The sequence below is a fragment of the Pempheris klunzingeri genome, chromosome 7, assembly GCF_042242105.1.
Source record: "Pempheris klunzingeri isolate RE-2024b chromosome 7, fPemKlu1.hap1, whole genome shotgun sequence".
In the NCBI taxonomy this organism is placed as follows: Eukaryota; Metazoa; Chordata; class Actinopteri; order Acropomatiformes; family Pempheridae; genus Pempheris; species Pempheris klunzingeri.
This window is the reverse complement of record NC_092018.1, coordinates 5,576,267-5,596,015: the sequence shown is the minus strand read 5'-3', so window position 1 is coordinate 5,596,015 and position 19,749 is coordinate 5,576,267. Positions and strand designations below refer to the sequence as shown.

At 39.6% G+C, this 19,749-nt stretch overlaps 3 protein-coding genes across 3 annotated transcripts in view; 1 reads left to right on the top strand and 2 right to left on the bottom strand.

Moving 5' to 3' along the window:
* Positions 1-1,160: 1,160 nt before the first annotated feature.
* LOC139204310 (beta-1,3-galactosyl-O-glycosyl-glycoprotein beta-1,6-N-acetylglucosaminyltransferase-like) lies at positions 1,161-3,123 on the bottom strand. Its single transcript, XM_070834308.1, has 4 exons — positions 2,816-3,123; positions 2,608-2,701; positions 1,792-2,196; positions 1,161-1,646 (listed from the first exon to the last, which is right to left on the bottom strand). Exons 1-4 carry the CDS (start codon positions 3,121-3,123, stop codon positions 1,161-1,163), a joined length of 1,293 nt encoding a protein of 430 aa, XP_070690409.1.
* A 4,345-nt stretch (positions 3,124-7,468) lies between these two features.
* rfk (riboflavin kinase) lies at positions 7,469-11,358 on the top strand. The gene is made up of 4 exons (XM_070833644.1): positions 7,469-8,008; positions 9,216-9,367; positions 10,299-10,401; positions 10,634-11,358. The coding sequence occupies exons 1-4, from the start codon at positions 7,927-7,929 to the stop codon at positions 10,804-10,806; spliced, it is 510 nt and encodes a 169-aa protein (XP_070689745.1). The 5' UTR covers positions 7,469-7,926; the 3' UTR covers positions 10,807-11,358.
* A 3,390-nt stretch (positions 11,359-14,748) lies between these two features.
* The window catches only part of pcsk5b (proprotein convertase subtilisin/kexin type 5b), a 72,791-nt gene continuing 67,790 nt past the window's right edge, over positions 14,749-19,749 (bottom strand). The window contains exons 27-37 of the mRNA XM_070834575.1: positions 19,405-19,611; positions 18,941-19,024; positions 18,519-18,705; positions 18,206-18,420; positions 17,540-17,782; positions 17,216-17,449; positions 16,928-17,108; positions 16,621-16,838; positions 15,995-16,095; positions 15,615-15,825; positions 14,749-15,217 (exon numbers count right to left, since the gene is read on the bottom strand). Coding sequence (XP_070690676.1) covers positions 14,799-15,217; positions 15,615-15,825; positions 15,995-16,095; positions 16,621-16,838; positions 16,928-17,108; positions 17,216-17,449; positions 17,540-17,782; positions 18,206-18,420; positions 18,519-18,705; positions 18,941-19,024; positions 19,405-19,611 — 2,300 coding nt within the window. The 3' untranslated portion in view covers positions 14,749-14,798. The remainder of the gene's footprint in view (positions 15,218-15,614; positions 15,826-15,994; positions 16,096-16,620; positions 16,839-16,927; positions 17,109-17,215; positions 17,450-17,539; positions 17,783-18,205; positions 18,421-18,518; positions 18,706-18,940; positions 19,025-19,404; positions 19,612-19,749) is intronic.

The following is a 19,749-nucleotide window of genomic DNA, read 5'->3' as shown; positions in this document are numbered from 1 at the left end:
GCAATGTCTTATCATAAAAGTAGCAAAATAGCAGTTTTCAGTAGCTGCAGTAATGTATTGCATGCTTTCAGTTGCTACAGTTTGAAATAACTCTGATCTGATAACTCATCCAAAAGTGGAATCATAAGTTTAGTCACAATGTATTTGGGTTTTGTGTGTGTGTGTGTGTGTGTGAGAGAGAGAGAGAGGGAGAGAGAGAGAGAGAGAGAGAGAGATTGTCAGGGGGTGATGAAGAAATTCTGCTGACCGATGTTGAGAGGTACAGTATAGAGAGTGCCTCCAGTGTGTGTTGGGGTGTGTCTACATTCCTTAGGCTTTTCTTATATATGTGTACATTTGTTTGTGACTTGCAAGGCATTTATTTGTTGTAAAATGTTTTACTCCATTAAAGATGTGTTCCACCTCAAAAGTCTTTTCAAAAAGTATACCATAAACCACAATACACATGTTGCACAACAACTAAAAGTACGCTGCTCGCACTGACTTCTGTTTTTTATGTTATTGAATGACAGTGAATTGACCAATCTTTTTTGATACTGATAAGTAAAAAAACATTGAATACAAATTAACATATACATACATAAAAAACATATGATAGCACAGTATCAGCTGCTTTAAGGCCTTTTGCGGGGCTTCAGCCTATATACGCATTTGTACATTTTCCTAGTTTGTCTTTGCACAGCTGCTCAAGCTCTGTCAGGTTTCATGGGAACTGTGAGTGAAGAGACCAGTTTGGCCACATTAAGATTGTATTTTGTTTTACTGGAAATTACAGCAGGTCTTCTCCAAAGTCAGTGATTTCTTGCACATTAGAGTGGATTTTACTGCAGGGTTTCCCTGTATTTTGCACGAATGAAAACCTAACTAGCATCCAATAAAATGCCATTTTCAAGTGAAAATAAGTAGGACTTTTTCCTCTGGGCTTTTTAGCAGATTCGTGTGCTGCTGCATTAGCAGCAGTTAGATTGAATAATGTACTTGCAATAATTTAAAAGATTTCTATTGGGTTATTGTATTTGTGTCTTGTCACTTCAGCTTTTATTTTATTGAAAATTGTGTTATTTAATCTTATAAGTGATGGCTTTACAAGATAGAAATTGTCTCATAATTTTAAGACAATTTTGGTTTAATTTTGGTTGCCATAAAGAACTCCTATGTACCTAATATAACTCAGCCAGTGCCTTTTGTCTCAGATACTTCTCTAAGCAGTAGACTGCAATGGGATCTGTGTCTGTATCAAACTTATTGGCAAAGAGATGATGCTGCTCAAGCATCCACTGCAGGTCTCCAGCACCATACACACATATCCCTCTGACATGGTTGCCTTGACACTCTGGGTAAACCGCCATCGGTGAACCCTGTGACCCCTCATGCCACTCCCACTTCACCAGCCGTGCAATCGCATTGGTGTCTGTTATGTCATATTTGGAGTTGGGCCACATTGAGCCAGGAACACCGGGCATTCGTTGAATGGTTGCCCACAGAAACTCATCAGGACTGTAGGTGTCCTTTGCCCACTCGATCAGTGCCAGTATTCGGTTGTCCTCCAACACGCTGCGGATGTAGCCTCGGTTAACCACGATGTAGGCATTTCCTGACAGAACAGGCAAGTTGAATGGAGGTGGCCCCTTTGTCTTTCCTGATGGCTGTGACAAATGAATCAGTGACTCAATATGATGGTGACAGTCATTAGGGTCAATCTCAACAGAAAGTTTTGGCAATGGCTAAGTTACTGCGCAAAAACATCAATATAGTAATTTAACACATTACAAAACTCTCCAAAAGAATTACCTGGATTTGTCCATCAGCTATATGATGAGCATTTGCCACCCTCCACCTCTTTTCTGGAGGCATTGTTTCTGACTCCAAGCTATTGCCACCCTGCAGTGAACGCAAAATCCTTATAATTTCCAAGTTGGTTTTCAGTGGGAAATCCTGGCCACAAAGGTTGATGAAGTATTTCCATTTTGTGCTGGCGTTATAGAGATCAGCCATACAGTTAAGGTCAGCTTGGACGCGTGGCCAGGCAGAATAGACCACACTCACAGCTTGGCTGACCATGAAGACATTGGAGAAACAGGAAGTAATGGCCTCGATGGCAGAGATGACTGAGGCCTCCGATTTTTTGTCCACATGAACACAATAAAAATTTTGAGGTGTATAGATGACTCGCAGCAATCGTTCAAAGTTCTGGACCTGGAGTATATGAAAAAAATAATTAAGTCATTTTTGTGTATGTTTCATGTACTAATCTTTGAACATATTTGCTGTAGTTTTTAAAATCATTTAAAAGGGACACTCCAGCAAGACAGATTAAATTGGACCCAAAATGCCCACCTTTCAAAATCCATACCTCCAGTTTGTAGCTAAAAAGTGACCTTGATGACATCATGAGGATTATTCTTTCAACCTTTGGAAATCTCCACCACAGACACAGAGGACAATATGCAGCTGTCTCCACAAAGTGAGAAGTAGTACACTTCTTGTGACAAGTACAATGAATGTGCAAAATCATTGGTGTCCCTTTAATGATTTAGTAAAGTAAATTGTTTAGACCTACTAAACGGTTTTTGTAAAATCTAAATCCAGACCTCAGGATTTGCATACCTTATGGTGCACAACCATGGAGTAAGCCAGAGGAAAGTCCACTTCTTCCTGGCTTAACGGGACTGTTAAGTACTTCCTGCTTATCTTGAATTTCCTGTAAATACAGAATATAGAATAAATACCAAAGGCAATGTATGTTGCCAAAGAATTTAAAATCAGTACATTTAATCTGAACAATTGCTGAAACTTGTAGTTAACAGCAACGCACCTGCAGTCTTGGGCTGCATTAATATAATACTCATCAGGGATCCGAACACTCTTGTGGAAATCCTTAGTGAGTGTCAGTAATTTGGCCTGCTCCAGTGCCTCCCTGTCTCCCCGCAAGATCGCTGAACAGTTGCACGCTTTCTCTGGGCTGCCATCATCATCTGTATACTCAAACTGCCTGTACCTGAGGGGGGAGGCAGGATCCTTGCCTGCTTTAGAACAACTGAGTAGGGAAAGCATCCACAGTGATCCCAGTACAACTATGAGTGTCAGCAACAGTGGCCGCTGTCTTCGCTTCAGTAGCCTCATCATTTGAGAAGAATACCTCAACTAAGATGCTTTTACAGTGTTAATTCTCTATGTAGTCCCACTGCTTTTAGCCTTTAAGTTACTTTCACAGATTCAATTATATATTTTTTTCTGTCAATGAAACAGTATGTGTCCAGAAGTATTAAGCCCTTTCTACTTTCCAAATAAACCTGGTGCATGCAACACTAAGGTGTTTCATCACTAATTTAGACTTATTTCAATCTAAAATCTAAGCTAAAATGTCTGTAAATAGAAGCTTGATCATCTGACACAGCATAGATGATTTTCTAGTTAATTCCACATTCATTTTTACTGCATCTCAGCATAGCTCTAAATGTAATGATTAGCAATGTATAGATAAGTTCCTCTCATTATGGATCCCGGCAGATTGGTCACTCCATATGTACAGTGTCCCTAGAAACAAGATAAGAGAGAGGTGATATGAACACAGCTATTCTCCAGCCAACCATAAGCCTGCAGAAATTCATGTTTCCATGTAGAAAATGTTACCATTTACTAACTAGAAATGCTTCTAGTTAATAATCGTTTTTTTAACGGACAGGCAGTCAGCCAAGATATCGCTGTTTAAAATATGAGCACAAAAAAGGGAAAAAAAGAATATAATTTGGAAATAAACAAAAGGCATACAACACACATAAGCATAATGGGAAAAGGTAATAGTCATGTCCAAAACTGAAGACTTAATTTTTTATTTTCATAAATAACATTTAGAAGGTTTCCCTACTCATGGACCCCAAGACTGCAGTAATGGGAATGATCCTTGATGACTAAGGACATTTATTTCTCTTAGACATTGTTTTTGGTTACAGGAAATAAATCTATAATCAAGGAAATATTTGTCCAATGGACAACCAGTTTAGTTTAATGAAATGGAGAAAAAAATTTATTATAATAAAAATACGTATAGACATTTAAAAAAAACATGCAGAGATTGTTTTTTCATATTAAATCATTATGCAACTTTGTTATTGTAAATCCATCCCTCTTTTATTTTACAATTTTGTCGCCTTTGATTTCTATTTTTGATTTTATTTCATTTCATTATATGAAGTGAATTCAAATATTTGGAAATTTCATTTTTATAAAATAAACAGTAGGTTAAAAAAACTACTGGAACTGACAATTTCTATTTGTTTGTGTCTTTGTATTAGAGCTCACATTTGTTTTACAATTAAACTACTTAACCTACTTAAAAACTTACATAACATATGGATAGGAAAACAAAACAGTACTGTAAGCAATGCCTCAAGTCAAAGCTCCAACATTCATTATACCACACAATTCAAAATTCAAAAATTCTGTTGTCTACAAGTAAAAAACAATTAATTGACCTTCAAAGATTTCAATGAAAGGTAAACTGTGCTGTTCTTCACATTGACTTCATCAGTGAAATGTGTGAAAGCATCCCACACCATCCCACACTTGTTCACCCACCCCCTCTAAATGCTCGCACACAGCTGGATGGACTCGTTCTCCCAGGAATAATAACTTACATTCCTCAAATGGAAAGGCCCCTTCTGAACACACCTAAACCCAAGAATCATTTTGATTGGAGAAACAGAGTGGTGTTTGACGACATGCCTTCGATTGGAAAAAGATAAATTGCTGGATGTCTGATCAAGGATCCAAAAAGTTCAGAATCATAACACTAAGCAAGTTTTCAAGTTTTTCAAGATTAAATACAGGGCTAGCATACATATGATAGATTCTAGGAGAACAGAATGTATTGTTTGATACTTTAAAATAGAAATTTAGCCTGCTTTTTAAGTGAGTAAAGCCAGATGTTTTAACCCTTTATAGGGCACTCTAAATTTCAACCCTAGACCATTACTGGTGGTCATTACAAGACTTTTTTCTTTTGTGAGTTTTTCAAAAAAAAAAATTTACTGTTATGGTGAAAATCAAGGTCAGTGAAGTTACCATATATGGTTTCTTGTCGGTCTGTCATGTAGCCTGATTGTTGCTGATTAGCTTGGAGAAATCTCGTAGTTCTACTGCTTCATGGTGAGGCAAGGGGCGGGCATTTTGAACTCCCACTTAAGTTACCAAATATGGTCCTTTGCCCAATAAAGGGTTAATGAAAGTAGCATCATTTAGGCAAAAAAACACAAGATAAAAGTAGCCTAATTTTCAACCTTTTTTCCACCTAACCTAAACAACAGAACCTGCAAATTCATCTTACCTGTGACTTCACAAGCAGCAGATCATCTCTGTCTCTGTTGCTCCCCTGCAGTGTTAAACCTGTTTGGTTCACTAGTTTTGGTCTATTCACATGTACCTGTGGGGAATCACTGTTGGCTATGAAGGTCAGACTTCCTGTCAACATTTTTCAAAGTAAAACCAATGTGAATGAGTTTGTTGGACAAAAAGTAGAAAAGAATAGTGTTGGGTCACCAAATAAAGGTCCTGCCCAAATTGTACAACAACATTTTCTGAAACTGAGATAGCCATCCTTTTTTTAAAAAAAAAACAGTCAATTTATTCCCAACCCTATCAATGCCTAAATAATAGTGCTCTGGTTATTGTATGAAATTATCAGCACTAGTTTTCGACTCCCAACAATCTGTACAGATGTTTCTGCAAACAGCCCTCAATTGGTAGCCATCACAAGAATGTAATGAAATATATTTGGATTTGCAAGATAGACTACAACAGTGTTGTTTCTTGATACATCCTGGGAGGAGACGGGGGTTTCCTTAAACCATATCAATGAATGAAATTCTTAGTTTTAATCTTATTTCTATGCCATGTAAGGACAACATTGTGTAAAGTGATATACGCCACAATGAATATACTCTTAAAGAAAAGATTTTCAGTTCACAGTACAGTCAGACATGCTTACACTGTAAATTGGCAATGCCATGGTAACACACTTTCATGTTAATTTATGATCTGGCCTTTTCGGGGCTTACTGTATGCTCCAGGATATTGATGATATGGTTGAAGAATAAGAAGAGAAGCATTAAGAGACTCCTTCACTTACAAGAATTCAGAGCTTCTTGTGTGCCAAGACTTCATACTTACTTCAGATCAGTGTTTATCTGCTTACACATGTCAGGGAGGGAGTAATAGGACTTTTATGTGTGAATGCACATTATGAGTATAATGTTGAGACCAGCATAATTGCTACTACACTGGTTGTATACTAAATGCTGTCATACTTCAGCACCTTCTACCGCAGCTGTATTGTAGAAATAACAAAGTGGAAAATTATGCCGCTATAATACTTTATGAACATGCTGACCGTACTTCCCACTCTATATTAAGTTAAATCCAGCACCTGATTTTTGATAGAGAGGAACTCAGAAAGCAGGATTATGAGGTCAGATAGATGACTAAGAAAATATGGGAATACACACACACACACCAAATCTCTATTTGAAGCCTAGGTCTAATGTGTTTTTGGATCTGAATCATCTGATAAGCAAAATATTTACTATAGAATTTCATGGAAAATCGTACCCTTGCGTTCAATTCACTTATTTGCTTATTTACTGCTGCTCTAATGTGGATACATATATATCAAAGTGTAGCGCCAGAACAAATTACTGTGGCATTTTCAAAATCAGTGACCATCAACATTTGCTTATATTTTCAAGATAATATTCTATTCTTTAAGGGTCTATCTGTGTCTTTCTTGTACATCCTAATGATTTAAATGCATTTTTTCAGGCTGAAGTAATATTAAAGTTCAGGTCAGAAAAATAGCCTACTGGATGATAGTGTTGATTTGTCTTTTAAAACTAATTTCGGACTCATTTCGAATATTTTAAATGCAGAATTTATATCACAAAAATATATATAGGCCTGTATTCTTTTGTGTACCAGTGGACCTAGTGTAAGTGCCTGGTATAGTATCTGTAAAACCCACAGACCCGCTGCTGTCAAGTTAAAAAACAATCGTGATTATAAAAAGCCAAACTCTGGGCTGACAAGGAATTACTATATGTTTTATTTAAAAAATAAATGTAGTGAATGTAACTTGAATTTACGGAGGGCAAGAGTATTGCTTTTCATGTTAGCAATTCAAATTTGCTGCTTTGCCTCTCGCGAGAGTCCGTGAGGACGTGACCGGGACGATAAATTAATATCAGGGGGAAAAACGCGACATTGTCAAACGATAATATACTTGGAACCATCTAGAATTTGCCATGGGTCCCCACCGCCACAGGGTAACAGTTTAGTTTTTCGAGTACAAAAACACCCAGCCGAAAATGTGCGTCGTTTTCCCCCCTAGATGGGTCCTGAATGTCTCATTTGTAATCGCTATATTCCCTACAACACCTGAAGGCAACATGTGACTCTCGGTGACATCAGCAGAGACGCAGATGTGCAGGTACACATGTAACACCAGCGTTACATTACCGGCTCTCTGACAGCGCCTGGGCTTCGTTTTCATCATTACACAACGAGCGGACCCGAGAGACACCGGGAGTGATATCGTTCAAGTACTGTACAGCCGACAACTTTTGGATTAAACTGTTTTAGTTACAGGGTGTCTCTGATGAAGCTAACAGCAGTTAGCTTAGCTAGCATAGCTGGTGAACTTTTACCATCGCTGCTCCGTGAGTAACGTTCAACTTTATCTAACACTAAAACAACCAGCCAGGCAAGGTGGAGCAATAGCTAAATACAAGGACGGACTTTGGACTCTGAAGGGATATATATTCAACTGTCAAGGAGGAGCTAGCTAACAGAGTAGCCAGTCCGACTTCCTTGTTTCGAGGTCATTCTGTAACGTCCACCTAAGAGAGGCGGGTGAAACCAACATTATCGTCAGTCATGAAGAGCCTTCCGTTTTTCTGCCGGGGAGAGGTCATCCGAGGTTTCGGGAGAGGAAGCAAAGAACTGCGAATTCCCACAGGTAAGTTAACCATCTGACATTAATGTGTATGAGGCGTTCAGTAGCCTGTAGCCTAGCTTAACGCTGGGTCAACCTGCTTTTACTATAAGACACGGAGCCAGAAACCAGAGTAGCGCTAGATCATCAATGCTAGCAGTCTGTAGATGTGATCTAAGTGTCTTTCCGATGATTTGACAGATATCTGATGCTCGTTGATAACTACTACACGTTTAGTTACCGACTCACATTCACCAGCATTGATGACGACACCTTTTTACGCAACGAGCGCGCATCGTTTTTCTTGTCTGCGGTAAATGTGAGTTTAACGGAGCGCGACAGAAAAAATAATGCGCCGCAAAACAGCTATTATGTAATTTAGAGAGAGAGCCAAAGTCAAATCAACTACTAAGCAAATCTGAACCATGACATACAATATTAAGAAGCACTTTGTAGGTGGAAGCAGTGTAGTACCTAGTAACATGCAGGTGTAAGACCCAAAAACACAAAGCCATATGAAACAGGTAGCATGTTTGTTTCCTGAAACACAAAAACTGGGCTTGTTGAAAGCACTTGAAGACGTTTCGCCTCCCATCCAAGAGGCTTCTTCAGTTCTACCTGACTGGTAGGGAGGTCAGGCCTATAAACACTGTTAGGGTCGTTAGGCCCTGGGCCAAGATAGCACACTACCAAACAGATCCAACCTTACTCCAGACCACATATGCTCCTTGCTTGAACTCTGCCTAACCACTACCTACTTCCAATTTAAAGAAGGCTACTACAGACAGAAACACGGCTGTGCCATGGGCTCACCGGTGTCTCCCATAGTGGCCAATCTATACATGGAAGAAGTGGAGAAGAAGGCACTGATTTCCTTCACAGGACTTCCTCCCAGCCACTGATTCAGACATGTGGATGACACTTGGGTTAAGATCAAGGCACAAGAAGTAGAGGCTCTTACAGACCACATCAATGCAGTGGATTGCAACATCAAGTTCACCCGCGAAGATGTCAAGGACAATGTTTTGGCCTTTTTGGACTGTGCAGTACACACTGAAGAGGGGGCGACCCAACACCCATTCACACCATGACTCTTGCGACTTAATGACTTACATGACGACTGGGTATCGACCCACATAGGACCGGCTCTGTGGCCGACCTTACATGCTAACCTTGTTCGTATTCTTCTGACTCTTCCTCTCCTCTCCTCTCCTCTCTCTCCCCTCTCTAGCCAATTTCCCTGATTCTGTGGTGGATAATCTTCCAGCAGATATCAACACAGGGATCTACTATGGCTGGGCCTCCCTCGGTAATGGTGATGTCTACAAAATGGTGATGAGCATTGGCTGGAACCCTTACTACAAAAATACCAAGAAGTCCATGGTTAGTGCAAGAAAAGCAGTCACAAGTTTATTTCTCTCATTGAGAAGAAAACATAAAAATGTTAGACTTTACACTAGGAGTCATTGTGTTTAATCACTTGATTACTGTTCTGGTGCTAACATTGCCAGGGGCTGGTGGTCAGACTGAACTGGTCTTTTCAAAAACTTTTTGTGCCATTCCCTGTAATCAAAGGAGAGGAAAATGTTGGAACAAATTAAATTACACAGTTTTATTTTGTTGTGTCTCTTGGGAACAGGATTTTGAAGTGGAAGACTTCAAACATCTGACCAATGTTGTGAAATAATGACGATAGCATTTTTTGTGTTTTGGTCATCAGAGTATAATGAGCAGGGAAAATCCTCAATATGTCCTCACTGTTAAACCACTCTGTTTTGTATTTCTTACACATCAATTTTTCTGCTGCAATTGCAGAATTTGGCATCCATCCTTGAGCTTATAGTGTTACCAGCCATTGTTAAGATACTGAGTAAAATATTACACACTCTGCAGTCGCTGTGGGGACATCTCCATATCATTTCCTTCCAAAATAAACTAAATTCACTGAGTCTTCCCTTCCTCAGATGTGCAAACAGCACAACAATTTGTGTGTTTTGATTGTCCCTTTGACATCTTAATTTTACTGGAGCTAGCGTTAGCAAGATAATAACAATGGCAGACAGTGAGGTAGATTCAGGTTTTCAGAGTTTTAGGGTCTCTGTGCACCCCAGGGCATGTATTTATAAAAGTGCATTTTGCATAATATGTCCCCTTTTAAAGCTGTTTTCATGGTCATGTTTTTGAGTTAATAATGGTCATGGTTTTAAATTCTTAAAATAGCATCATATACTCCATTCACTCAGTCATTTTTCAGCAGTATCAGGGCTGGATGCAAATCATACTCTTATAAAAAAATCAAAAAATTTGTTTGCAGGAGGCTCATGTGATTCACACATTCAAAGAGGACTTTTATGGCGAGATTCTCAGTGTTGTCTTGGTGGGCTACATCCGTCCAGAGAGAAGCTACGACTCACTCGGTACGACACCTTTCTCTCTCACACACACACAAGCTCCCGTCTTTGCATGTCTGGTCTCAAAGATATCTGCATTTTCCCATGCCTCCAGACTTTATCATATTATTGGTACTCTTTCCCTGCAATGATCCCCCTTTGCTATACACTCAGTCTTTTTATTTGCATCTTTCTCCCCACACTTTTCTCTGACTCCTTTTCTGCATGTCCTCATAACTATCTCGTCTCTTCCAAGTAGAAGCCCTCATTACTGCCATTAACAATGACATTGAGGAGGCCAAGTTCAAGCTGGAACTTCCAGAGCATCTCAAACTGAGAGACGACAACTTCTTTACCAGCGCTCCCAGCTCAGCTTCAGCCCTGGCCCCCACCACCGCAACCACATCACAGACTATTATGAATGGTCACTGACAGTTGGCTGTGACTGCTGCACTTTGTGCGCATGCACACACACGCACACACACACACACCAGAACAATACAGAGGTTTCTAAATACACACAGGTGCATATGTATGTACTGACTAAAATGCACATCCTCATTCTGAGTTATCTTTGCTGTCGCCATGTCTGCACATGGACATATTACTGAACAACCATTCTTTTTTTTTTTATTTACTTTGTCCATCAGCCCGAGTTTAAAGAGCTGTTTAACTTCCTGTGGGTTTGTTGTAGCAGCGAATTACTTAATAGATTAAGTTTATTTGTATATATTTGCACCAAATTGCCTCACCTAGCACAGTAACTGTTAATGAAGCTCTTGGCTCTCACTGGTCCTACTGTATATTTGGAATCTTTTCTGTGAGAAGGTACCCAAAAATATAAATTTTGGGATGAGCGACCACAAAATGCGTGCATTTTTGTGACAATCTGTATAGAAAGAACGACAAACTATAAACTCCATAAACTCAACTCTTTGATCACTTTATAGCCAAAGTCGAAAATACAACACTTTTTTTGTCGGTTTCTGTTGTGATTTATTTCTTCGTCAGATGGTTAGATAGTAAGTCTGGGCATTGTTATCTGTAACAAACACACTGATCACGTCGTTTGATGACTGTATTCAACAATGTGGCTAAATGCAAGGCGTCTGTGTGAAGACTGGGAGATTGAATTATGAAATGATGTAAATTTAGTGGTATTAAAGTGTCCTTGCTAGCTCCTTCCATTGTCCTCTTGAGAAAATCTCCTTTGTGGCACAAGCCCTCTACTGGTTATCAATGCCCTAGAAATGAATGACCCTATTACATTGGATCAGTGATTGGTTTTTGATGATGCGTTATGCAGAGAAAAACAATGGTTGTAGAGAGGAATAATTTAACTATCAGCAACATGATTATTTCATGAAGTGTGTACAAAATTATACTTAAACAATAAGCTTTTTAAAATAATTCATTCATATTAGCCCCCTGGATTTGAGTGGTTTTGCCTTAACACTAAATAATCTTTCCATTATCACAAATGGTTGACTTTCTGACGGACACTAAGATTGAATGACCAAGCAAGTTCTTATGCACGTCAGTGAGGTTTTTTGCATTTTTCTTCACTGCAGCTTAGACCTACAGTCCACCAATCTCTGTGGGTTTGTAATAGATGGTAAAATATTGCTAGATGAGGTAAGATGAAGAAGCATAAGGTCCACAGGAACAATCTTTGAAGTGTATGAATACAACTTGATACCATAAAAATGTTAAAGAATGAACATGCAGAAGTCTGAACAGAAAAACCACACAATATTCTTTACATTTTGCAGTTCCTTTTTTTTTTTTTTTATTTCACTGGGTCTTTTTTAATTGCCACAAATGTATTCAAAACCCTATAAGAGGATATTGTGTGTTTTAGGTCTGTGTGCGTTTGCCTGCATCTGTTTGGCTTTTACAAAGAAAGTGACTTTTCTCTCTTTGAACCTCTGTAAATAACTGTTTTAAATGAATGATATATACATAAGTCTAGTTATGTGATTTGGAATTTTAAGTCTGTATTTTATTTTACTTTATTAAAGTGTCAATATAGGGAGTAAAAGCTATGACTGCAGTTTATGAATGTTGACATTTATCATGCAACAGTAGCTATGATCCTTTCCCAACAAGAGCTTAGCTGTTTTTCCAGGTACCTTTCTGCCCCCAGTCTGGTAGTTTTAATGTATTTCTATTTAATCGGTTTATTTTCGTTACTGACGCGGCTGTAGAGTTGAAATCTCTAAAAGCTTGAAGATGGTGCACATTGAGGCCAACTTAAAGAATGAAAGAGCAGATGCAGGAAGCAGTGCGCCACTGTAATCACGTTTAGAAATCCACTGCTTTCATGTTGAATGCCTCGTCACCCATTATATTTATCGTCTAAAGCACTTAATATATTTGAATTGTAGTGTACTGCTTCTTCAAACCTGTCAAAGATGTTAACAGGGAATGTTTTCCAGGCTGATTTTTTTTCAATTATTCATTTAGTTTACACAGGGACCAGGGTTACTGCATGTGTTGTTAAAGGTTCAACATGTCTTTTGCATTTTCATTATATGTCATCAAATAAATAGTTTGATCAAAATACATTTGTCAAAGTCTATTTGTTGAATCTGGTATGAGATAAGGCACTGGACTCAGCCTGTTCAAAGGTTACCAAAAGCCAACTTAACATTAATGTCTAGTGAACTTGATGTATCATTAAGTAGCAATAGTAGTAAGTAGTAATTTGAACAATGCAGAACTTTAAAAGCAGTAATGAGTTAGGATTTATCTCAGTATTATGTAATATTAAATAGACCAGCATGTTTGTTGCCTTTTTATGACTACAGCAATAGCAATAATAACTTAAAATAATTTCCTTGTAACAGAGCCACACTTGCAGAAGTCAATATAGGCTTTTTTTTGGAAAAATACATTAATTCAGCTGTATGAAATCACACAATTTAATATCAGTTATAGGGAACAGACAACTGCAGTCACTTGTGTGTTTATTTACATGCTATTCTCCCCCAAATCTACTTCCACTCACTTCTGTACAACAGCACATCTGCAGCTTATAAATTAATCATAACCCAAAGTTTCACCAAGGTGGAACTCACAACACAGAACAAAATCCAACTTGATTGTGAAACAGTCACTCACAGCAATTCAAATTACTTATTCTTCACACTTTCCTGTGAGTGTGAGATGCAGGCCTGTTAATATCTCAGGAAGACAGTAGTATAAGCCAGATGCACAACTCCGGAGTCAAAACATTAGAGTTGAGCCAAAATATTTTAAAGAAAAAGTCCAGATAAGTCACTCCACCTGCAACTTTCTGTCGTGGAAATCTGGACAAATTCACAGACCTGCAGATGGTAGCATTTAACTGTGACCTCAACAAAAGGAAAACCCCTGAGAAAAGCTCTCCCTCTCAGTGTAAACTAACCTGAGAAAGATCCTTACAGCACCAAACAGGGTTACAGATGGGATTGTGCTCCAGTGTAGACTCTGCTTTGACTTTTGAGGTGTCTCAGCACAAAAACACACTATAACACAGCAAGTACAGACAGTAATATACATAACAGTGATTAATAAGTGCCTTAAACCAAATGATGTAGAAACAGAGGAAGTATATTATATTAGCACTCTGTCTAAATGTGGAGTAAACTGGGGTGATAACACTGACTGAAATTTGCAACTAAATGTAATGTAATGTATCCTGGATGTGTCGATGTTTTTTTGGTTGTTTTGTCTCTGCAAATCATGACTAACATGAGTGAATTATTATGGAGGATAATATTATGTACTGTATCATTTAATGTTGTCTGCATAAATATTTTCTTCAAATGAAATGAGTTTTTCTAGAAAATGTAAACAAACACATGAAAATGAATGTGACTGACAACACATTCACAACTTTGTGACTCAAAGAGGAAATTTAAACTCTCCTTGCAATTTTATTTTGGCCCAGCAGCCACATCAGTCTCAGATGAGTCACAATTATATAATAATCAAACTGAATTTAGATGACTTGCAGATTTACTGACCAACTCTACACTGGCACTAGTAATTAGAATAATTTTATAGCTCTAATCTCTGCTAGATTTACACACGTAAAACAAATATTCTGACCAGGCTTGGATGAGGTCCTCTAAGTGACGGGCAAAAGTCAGATATTTTTGTTCTCAGATATGTACGTATCTAAAATATGTACCTAAATATGTTGTGTTAATTTGAGTTGTGATACCCCTTTTACAGCCTTGGCAAGATAAAGCTGCTGTATAATGTGGACTATGTGGGAAGTTATGATTAGATATACATCATTTATCTGAGGAGTGGTCAGTCCTCCCATCTGTTTCAAGCACTTTTCAAACGAGAAACAATTTTCACAGCATGTTTAGACGGTAATGATACGTAAGGAAGATCTACGTCTGTCCAGTCAGGTCTTTTGTGCTTTAGTTTCATGTGTATGAGTAGCTCTCATCATCATACTCTAGCTCAATCTCATCTTCATCCAAGAGTCCGTACTTGAATTTTCGATACACTGTCCCATCTTGTCCCATGTACACAATATCATCATCATCATCATCATCTTCCTCGTCATTCTCACGCTCAATAATTCTGTCACTGTACTCCCCGAATGAAGAGGAGGTGGTGGGTTGTGAAGCAATACCTCCGTTGGTGTCCAGTTTCTGATAGCCACCAGCTTTGGTTTGGGCTGCGATGGCAAGTGATTTAGATCGAGCATTGAGGAAGAGGAAGACAACTCCACCGACAGTGAGGATAAGTAGAACACAGGCAGTGGTATAGAGTTTGGCGGTGCCAAATTGGGCCTCTAAATCCTCCATCAACTTAAAGTTGACACTCTTGAAGCACTCCTCTGAGAAGACAGAGATGGAGCAGACCATTAGATTACATTAGACAACAGTAATCTGTATACTCTGTTTGTTTCTGATGATTCCTCGTCTGGCTGAAGTGTGTTTTTGGAGACTCTTGTTTCAATGAAATGCAGTCCTGTCTGTGATGGCCAGAGGCCAAGAAAGCATGGAAAATTCCTCATAGTCGTAAGTTTATTGTCTTTCTAAAATACTGGAAACCCTGTTTGGCAAGAAGATGAAGCTCATGTCTTCACAGTGGGAAAGCTATCAATTAGATCAATTATACAGGGCAGCCATTACAAATGAAAGATACCCTGAAAGTATCCACCAATCCAGAACAAGAGGCCTCAGTGATCTGTCTGTGTGGAAGTCTGTGTTCCAGTGTGGGTTCTCCTTTACCTCGTGAGACGTGGCAGTCACAGCACTCCCAGGGTAATGGTTTATCATCATGGTGCGTCTCATTTCCACAGCACGACAAGCAGCGGCCATCATCAGTCAGGATCTGGATAGCAGGGCAAACTGTACAGTTCCACTTGCTGGGACCTCGGCAGTCCAGGCAGGACTGGTCACATGCCTTGCAGTTGGGCTCATCGCTCCCAGACTCAGAGCCCTGGAGGAGCAGACTGAGTCAATTTCACACACTTTTATCTCCAAATACTGCTTCATGAATTACATAGCAGCCGTGCAAAACTGCAGCCAGAGCTCTAATTTGTCATTAATTTTTTCACAACAAATGTGAAAAGTTAGTTGGAATTTTTCAGTACATGTAACTTTGTCACCTGTGACTCAGCATAGAAGCCTATGAGACACTGTGATTCACAGATGCCACTCATATATATGTAACCGTCATAACAGGATTTACAGGCCAGAGCGCCCTCATCTGGAAGGACAGACAGACACATATCACACAATACGAAATGGAATTTCCAAATAAAAAGCATATCAAAGGGCATGTCTCGGCTTAGGGGCAGGGGTCTGTGATAAATAAGACAATTAATATGATAATACTGTGACATACGTGCTTATTTTAGAATATGTGTAGGGATACAATGTATTTTTTATTCTAAGGTGTCCCCTGACCATATAATGACAACGTCCCCAGTTTCGAGTCCAGCTAAGGATTTTTGTTACATCATTTGTCATCCCTCTCTCTTCCTCTCATTATCTCCTGTCTAGTCTCAACTCTATTTTCAAAAAACAAAATAAAAGTTAAAATTGCTTCCCAAAATACCTAAAAGGGGTAGAAATTATGTTATCACCTGAAAGTTATTCTGGTAATTTCTATGTCATTATTTAAACCCAACATATCAAAAAAGGAAACTGTTCAAACTATTCATGCTCACTAATGTGAAATCAAACAAAAACCCAGCACACATCAGAAATAAGTCATGACAGGCCTCTTTACCGCTGCAGGTCTTGCAGGTGGGGTGACACTTGTGACAGGTTTTGGACCTGCTATCTTGGTAGTGGTTTGCTGGGCAGCTCTGCAGGCACTGTCCCCTCTGCCTCAGGTAGACATAGCCCTCCCTACAACTCAGACAGTTTCTGTTACCACGACCCCAGCACTGGCTACAAGAGGGGTCACAACGCTCGCAAACCATGGTGGAGGTGTTGCCAAAGTGACTGGGAGGGAGAGAGGATATCTGTTTAGTTCATGATGCTTTTTGATGAAAAGGAAAAGGAGACTTTGTGTGTCGGTGTGCTCTTCAAACCTCTCTGAGCAGGTTTCAACGCAGCTGCTTCCCTGCTTGAAAAATCCAGGTTTACAGGTGACACACTGCACACTGTGACGACCAACACACGATTTACAGCTGAAGTGACAGAGCTCACACACACGTTGGTCCCTGTCCTCAGCATAGTAACCCACAGGACACGACTGCACACATGTGTTATCTGAGGGACACAGACAGAAAGTTATCATTTTAAAAGGAGAAATTTCCTTTTGGTGGATAAGAAGCATAACATTTACTGCGGAGTAATCAAACATATTTTCTCCTCACTCAGGAGGAAGTGAGGCTCGTGGCAGCTGAAGCAGTGGTCTTTGCCCGGCCCAGAACAGCGATGGCAGAGTTTGTGACACTGTTGGCACTCCCCATTCTGGTCCATGTATGAGCGCAGAGGGCACTCACTGAACCACACACAGTGTCCACTGGCATCTTTACGCGTATTGGTGATGCAGCTGAGGCAGGATGAGGGCTCATGGCCTGAGCAAGTCAGACATGACCTGTCACAATCTGGGAAAATGGAAAGCCAAGACACATAGTTTAGCAGTAACTCCTGCCAGTTTATTTTGAATGATCACAATAATCATCCCACATCCCTACCTCTACATTCATTGGTAGTCTCATCATAGTAAGTGCTGGTGGGACACCTAGGCAGACACTCTCCATTGTAACGGACAGCTTTCGAGTTGCGACACACATCACAGTCATCAAATCCCGGACCATCACATGAGGCACAATCGGCATGGCAACGCATACACTCGTGTTGCAGCTCACTGGCAAAGTAGCCATAGGGACAATCATCTACACACTTATCGTCATGGAGGAAGTAGTATTGGGCACACTCTGGAAGAGACAGTAAATAACAATGTTATTTACATCATTTGCAAAAAAAAAAAAAAACTCTGAAATCTAGGCCAGTGGCCAAATTACTAATTGCCATTATAAAAAATGTATATAAATGTTTGACTTAACTTGAGGGGAGACCATAGAGATAATGGTAATTGCTATTCAACTGACTTGAAATACATATGTCTAATAAATACAAGCAGCCATTTATTTGTGCTTCCTTTTTTTGCACTTAAGACCACAACAGCTCAATGCATGACAAGTTGCGATTTCCAAAATGAAACTCTATGTGGTGTATATTTGACTTTTTAGTATCATTCCCCCTGTCATCTTTCTTGTCATCTGCTTCTCCTCTGGTCCTCACTTCCTTTACCCTTCCAGTTCTTCTCTAACCTTCACAGCTGCAAACAGCATACTTACGCTTACACAGGCCATCTTGATTGCACTCTTTACAGTGAGATGGACAGAGACGGCATTCTGTCTTTGTGGCGTAATAGCCCTCTGGACAGTATGACCTGCAGGAGTGGTCCAGCAGCAAGTACTTTCTCTCACAGCTCAGACAGTGAGAGGGATTTTTCTGGCAAGTTGCACATTCTGGGGCACACAGCTGGCAATCACCACCTTGAGGAAATCCTCTGGGAAAGAGGCAGGCAGAGGAGAGAATCAGGTGCCATTTTGATGTGTTATGACAATGCACCTTTATAGTCAAGAAAAGAGAAAACAGGACAAGCACCTTGGACACTCCACCACACACTCTCCATTGTGCATGTAAAGCCCACTGCGACAGCGCTGGCACTGCTGGGCATCCTGGCACACGACACATCCTTTTGAGCAGTCTTCACACTGTCTAGACACCTTGTTGGAAAACGTGCCAGGTGGACAGCGATTCGTGCAGGTCTGTCGAGCAGTCAAGAAACGACCTGAAGACAGAAAGACAGATCAGACCACTGATACAAGAAAAAGGACACAAAAGTTGTGTGATCCGAAACTTGTTTAAATTTAAGGCAGATTATTTATCATTCTTTCTCATACTGCTTGCTAAAGAAAAAACATGTACTTTGACTGCAAGTTTGCCTAAAACATGAAAGACAAGTCTACTAAACATGTAGTTCCAGAAGTTTAGTCTAATGTGGCATACAGACAGCACATGTTTACCTGAGTGGCAGCTGCTGCAGCTGTCCTTCCCTGCAGCAGAGCAAGTCTTACAGGACGAGTGGCACAGCTCACATTCACCCTGACCTGATGGTAAACAGACACCAGACGAAATATGTAGACATAAATAACATAGAAGTGAGGAAGAAATGAGAGGGGACGACCCTCATAAAATGTCATATTAACTGAAAACATATGAGATGGGATGTGTTATTGACTACCTAATGACAGAAACAACGATGTATTTCACTGCAAGATGTTCCAGTAGCAGCAATACTTCCAGTTTCATTTCATTTTGATGGTTATTAAAGAAAAGCTGAAGAAAGTAAGCCTCAATTTACAAGTAAAAGTAGAGACATGCTTCAGTTTATTGAATTACTTATTTTTCTTAGAATGTGGGAATTGAAATAACTTCACCCAAAACAAAAGGTTAGAGGTGGGTAAGGTAACATTAAGATTTTCCGTACTGTTTCTGAAGTGTTTCTCAGGGCACGGAGCAAGCTGCCTGCCCTCTAAACACTCCCCCTCCTTCAGTGTGAATCCGTCCTCGCAGGAGTCACAGTCATTATATTGTGGTCCTCCACAGGTGCGACAGGTGCGGTGACAAGGCTCACAGTCTCGGCTCTCCTCATCCACAAAGAAACCTTCCCTACAGTGATCCACACACTCACCATCTGGACACACAAACACACTTTTTTGGAAACTTTTGTTGTATTGTATACAGCTATTTAAACACATTTTAAAAATACTATGTACTAATTACTGTCTACTATTCTATATTGAAATCGGATGTGTCCCTAGAAATGTCTGAG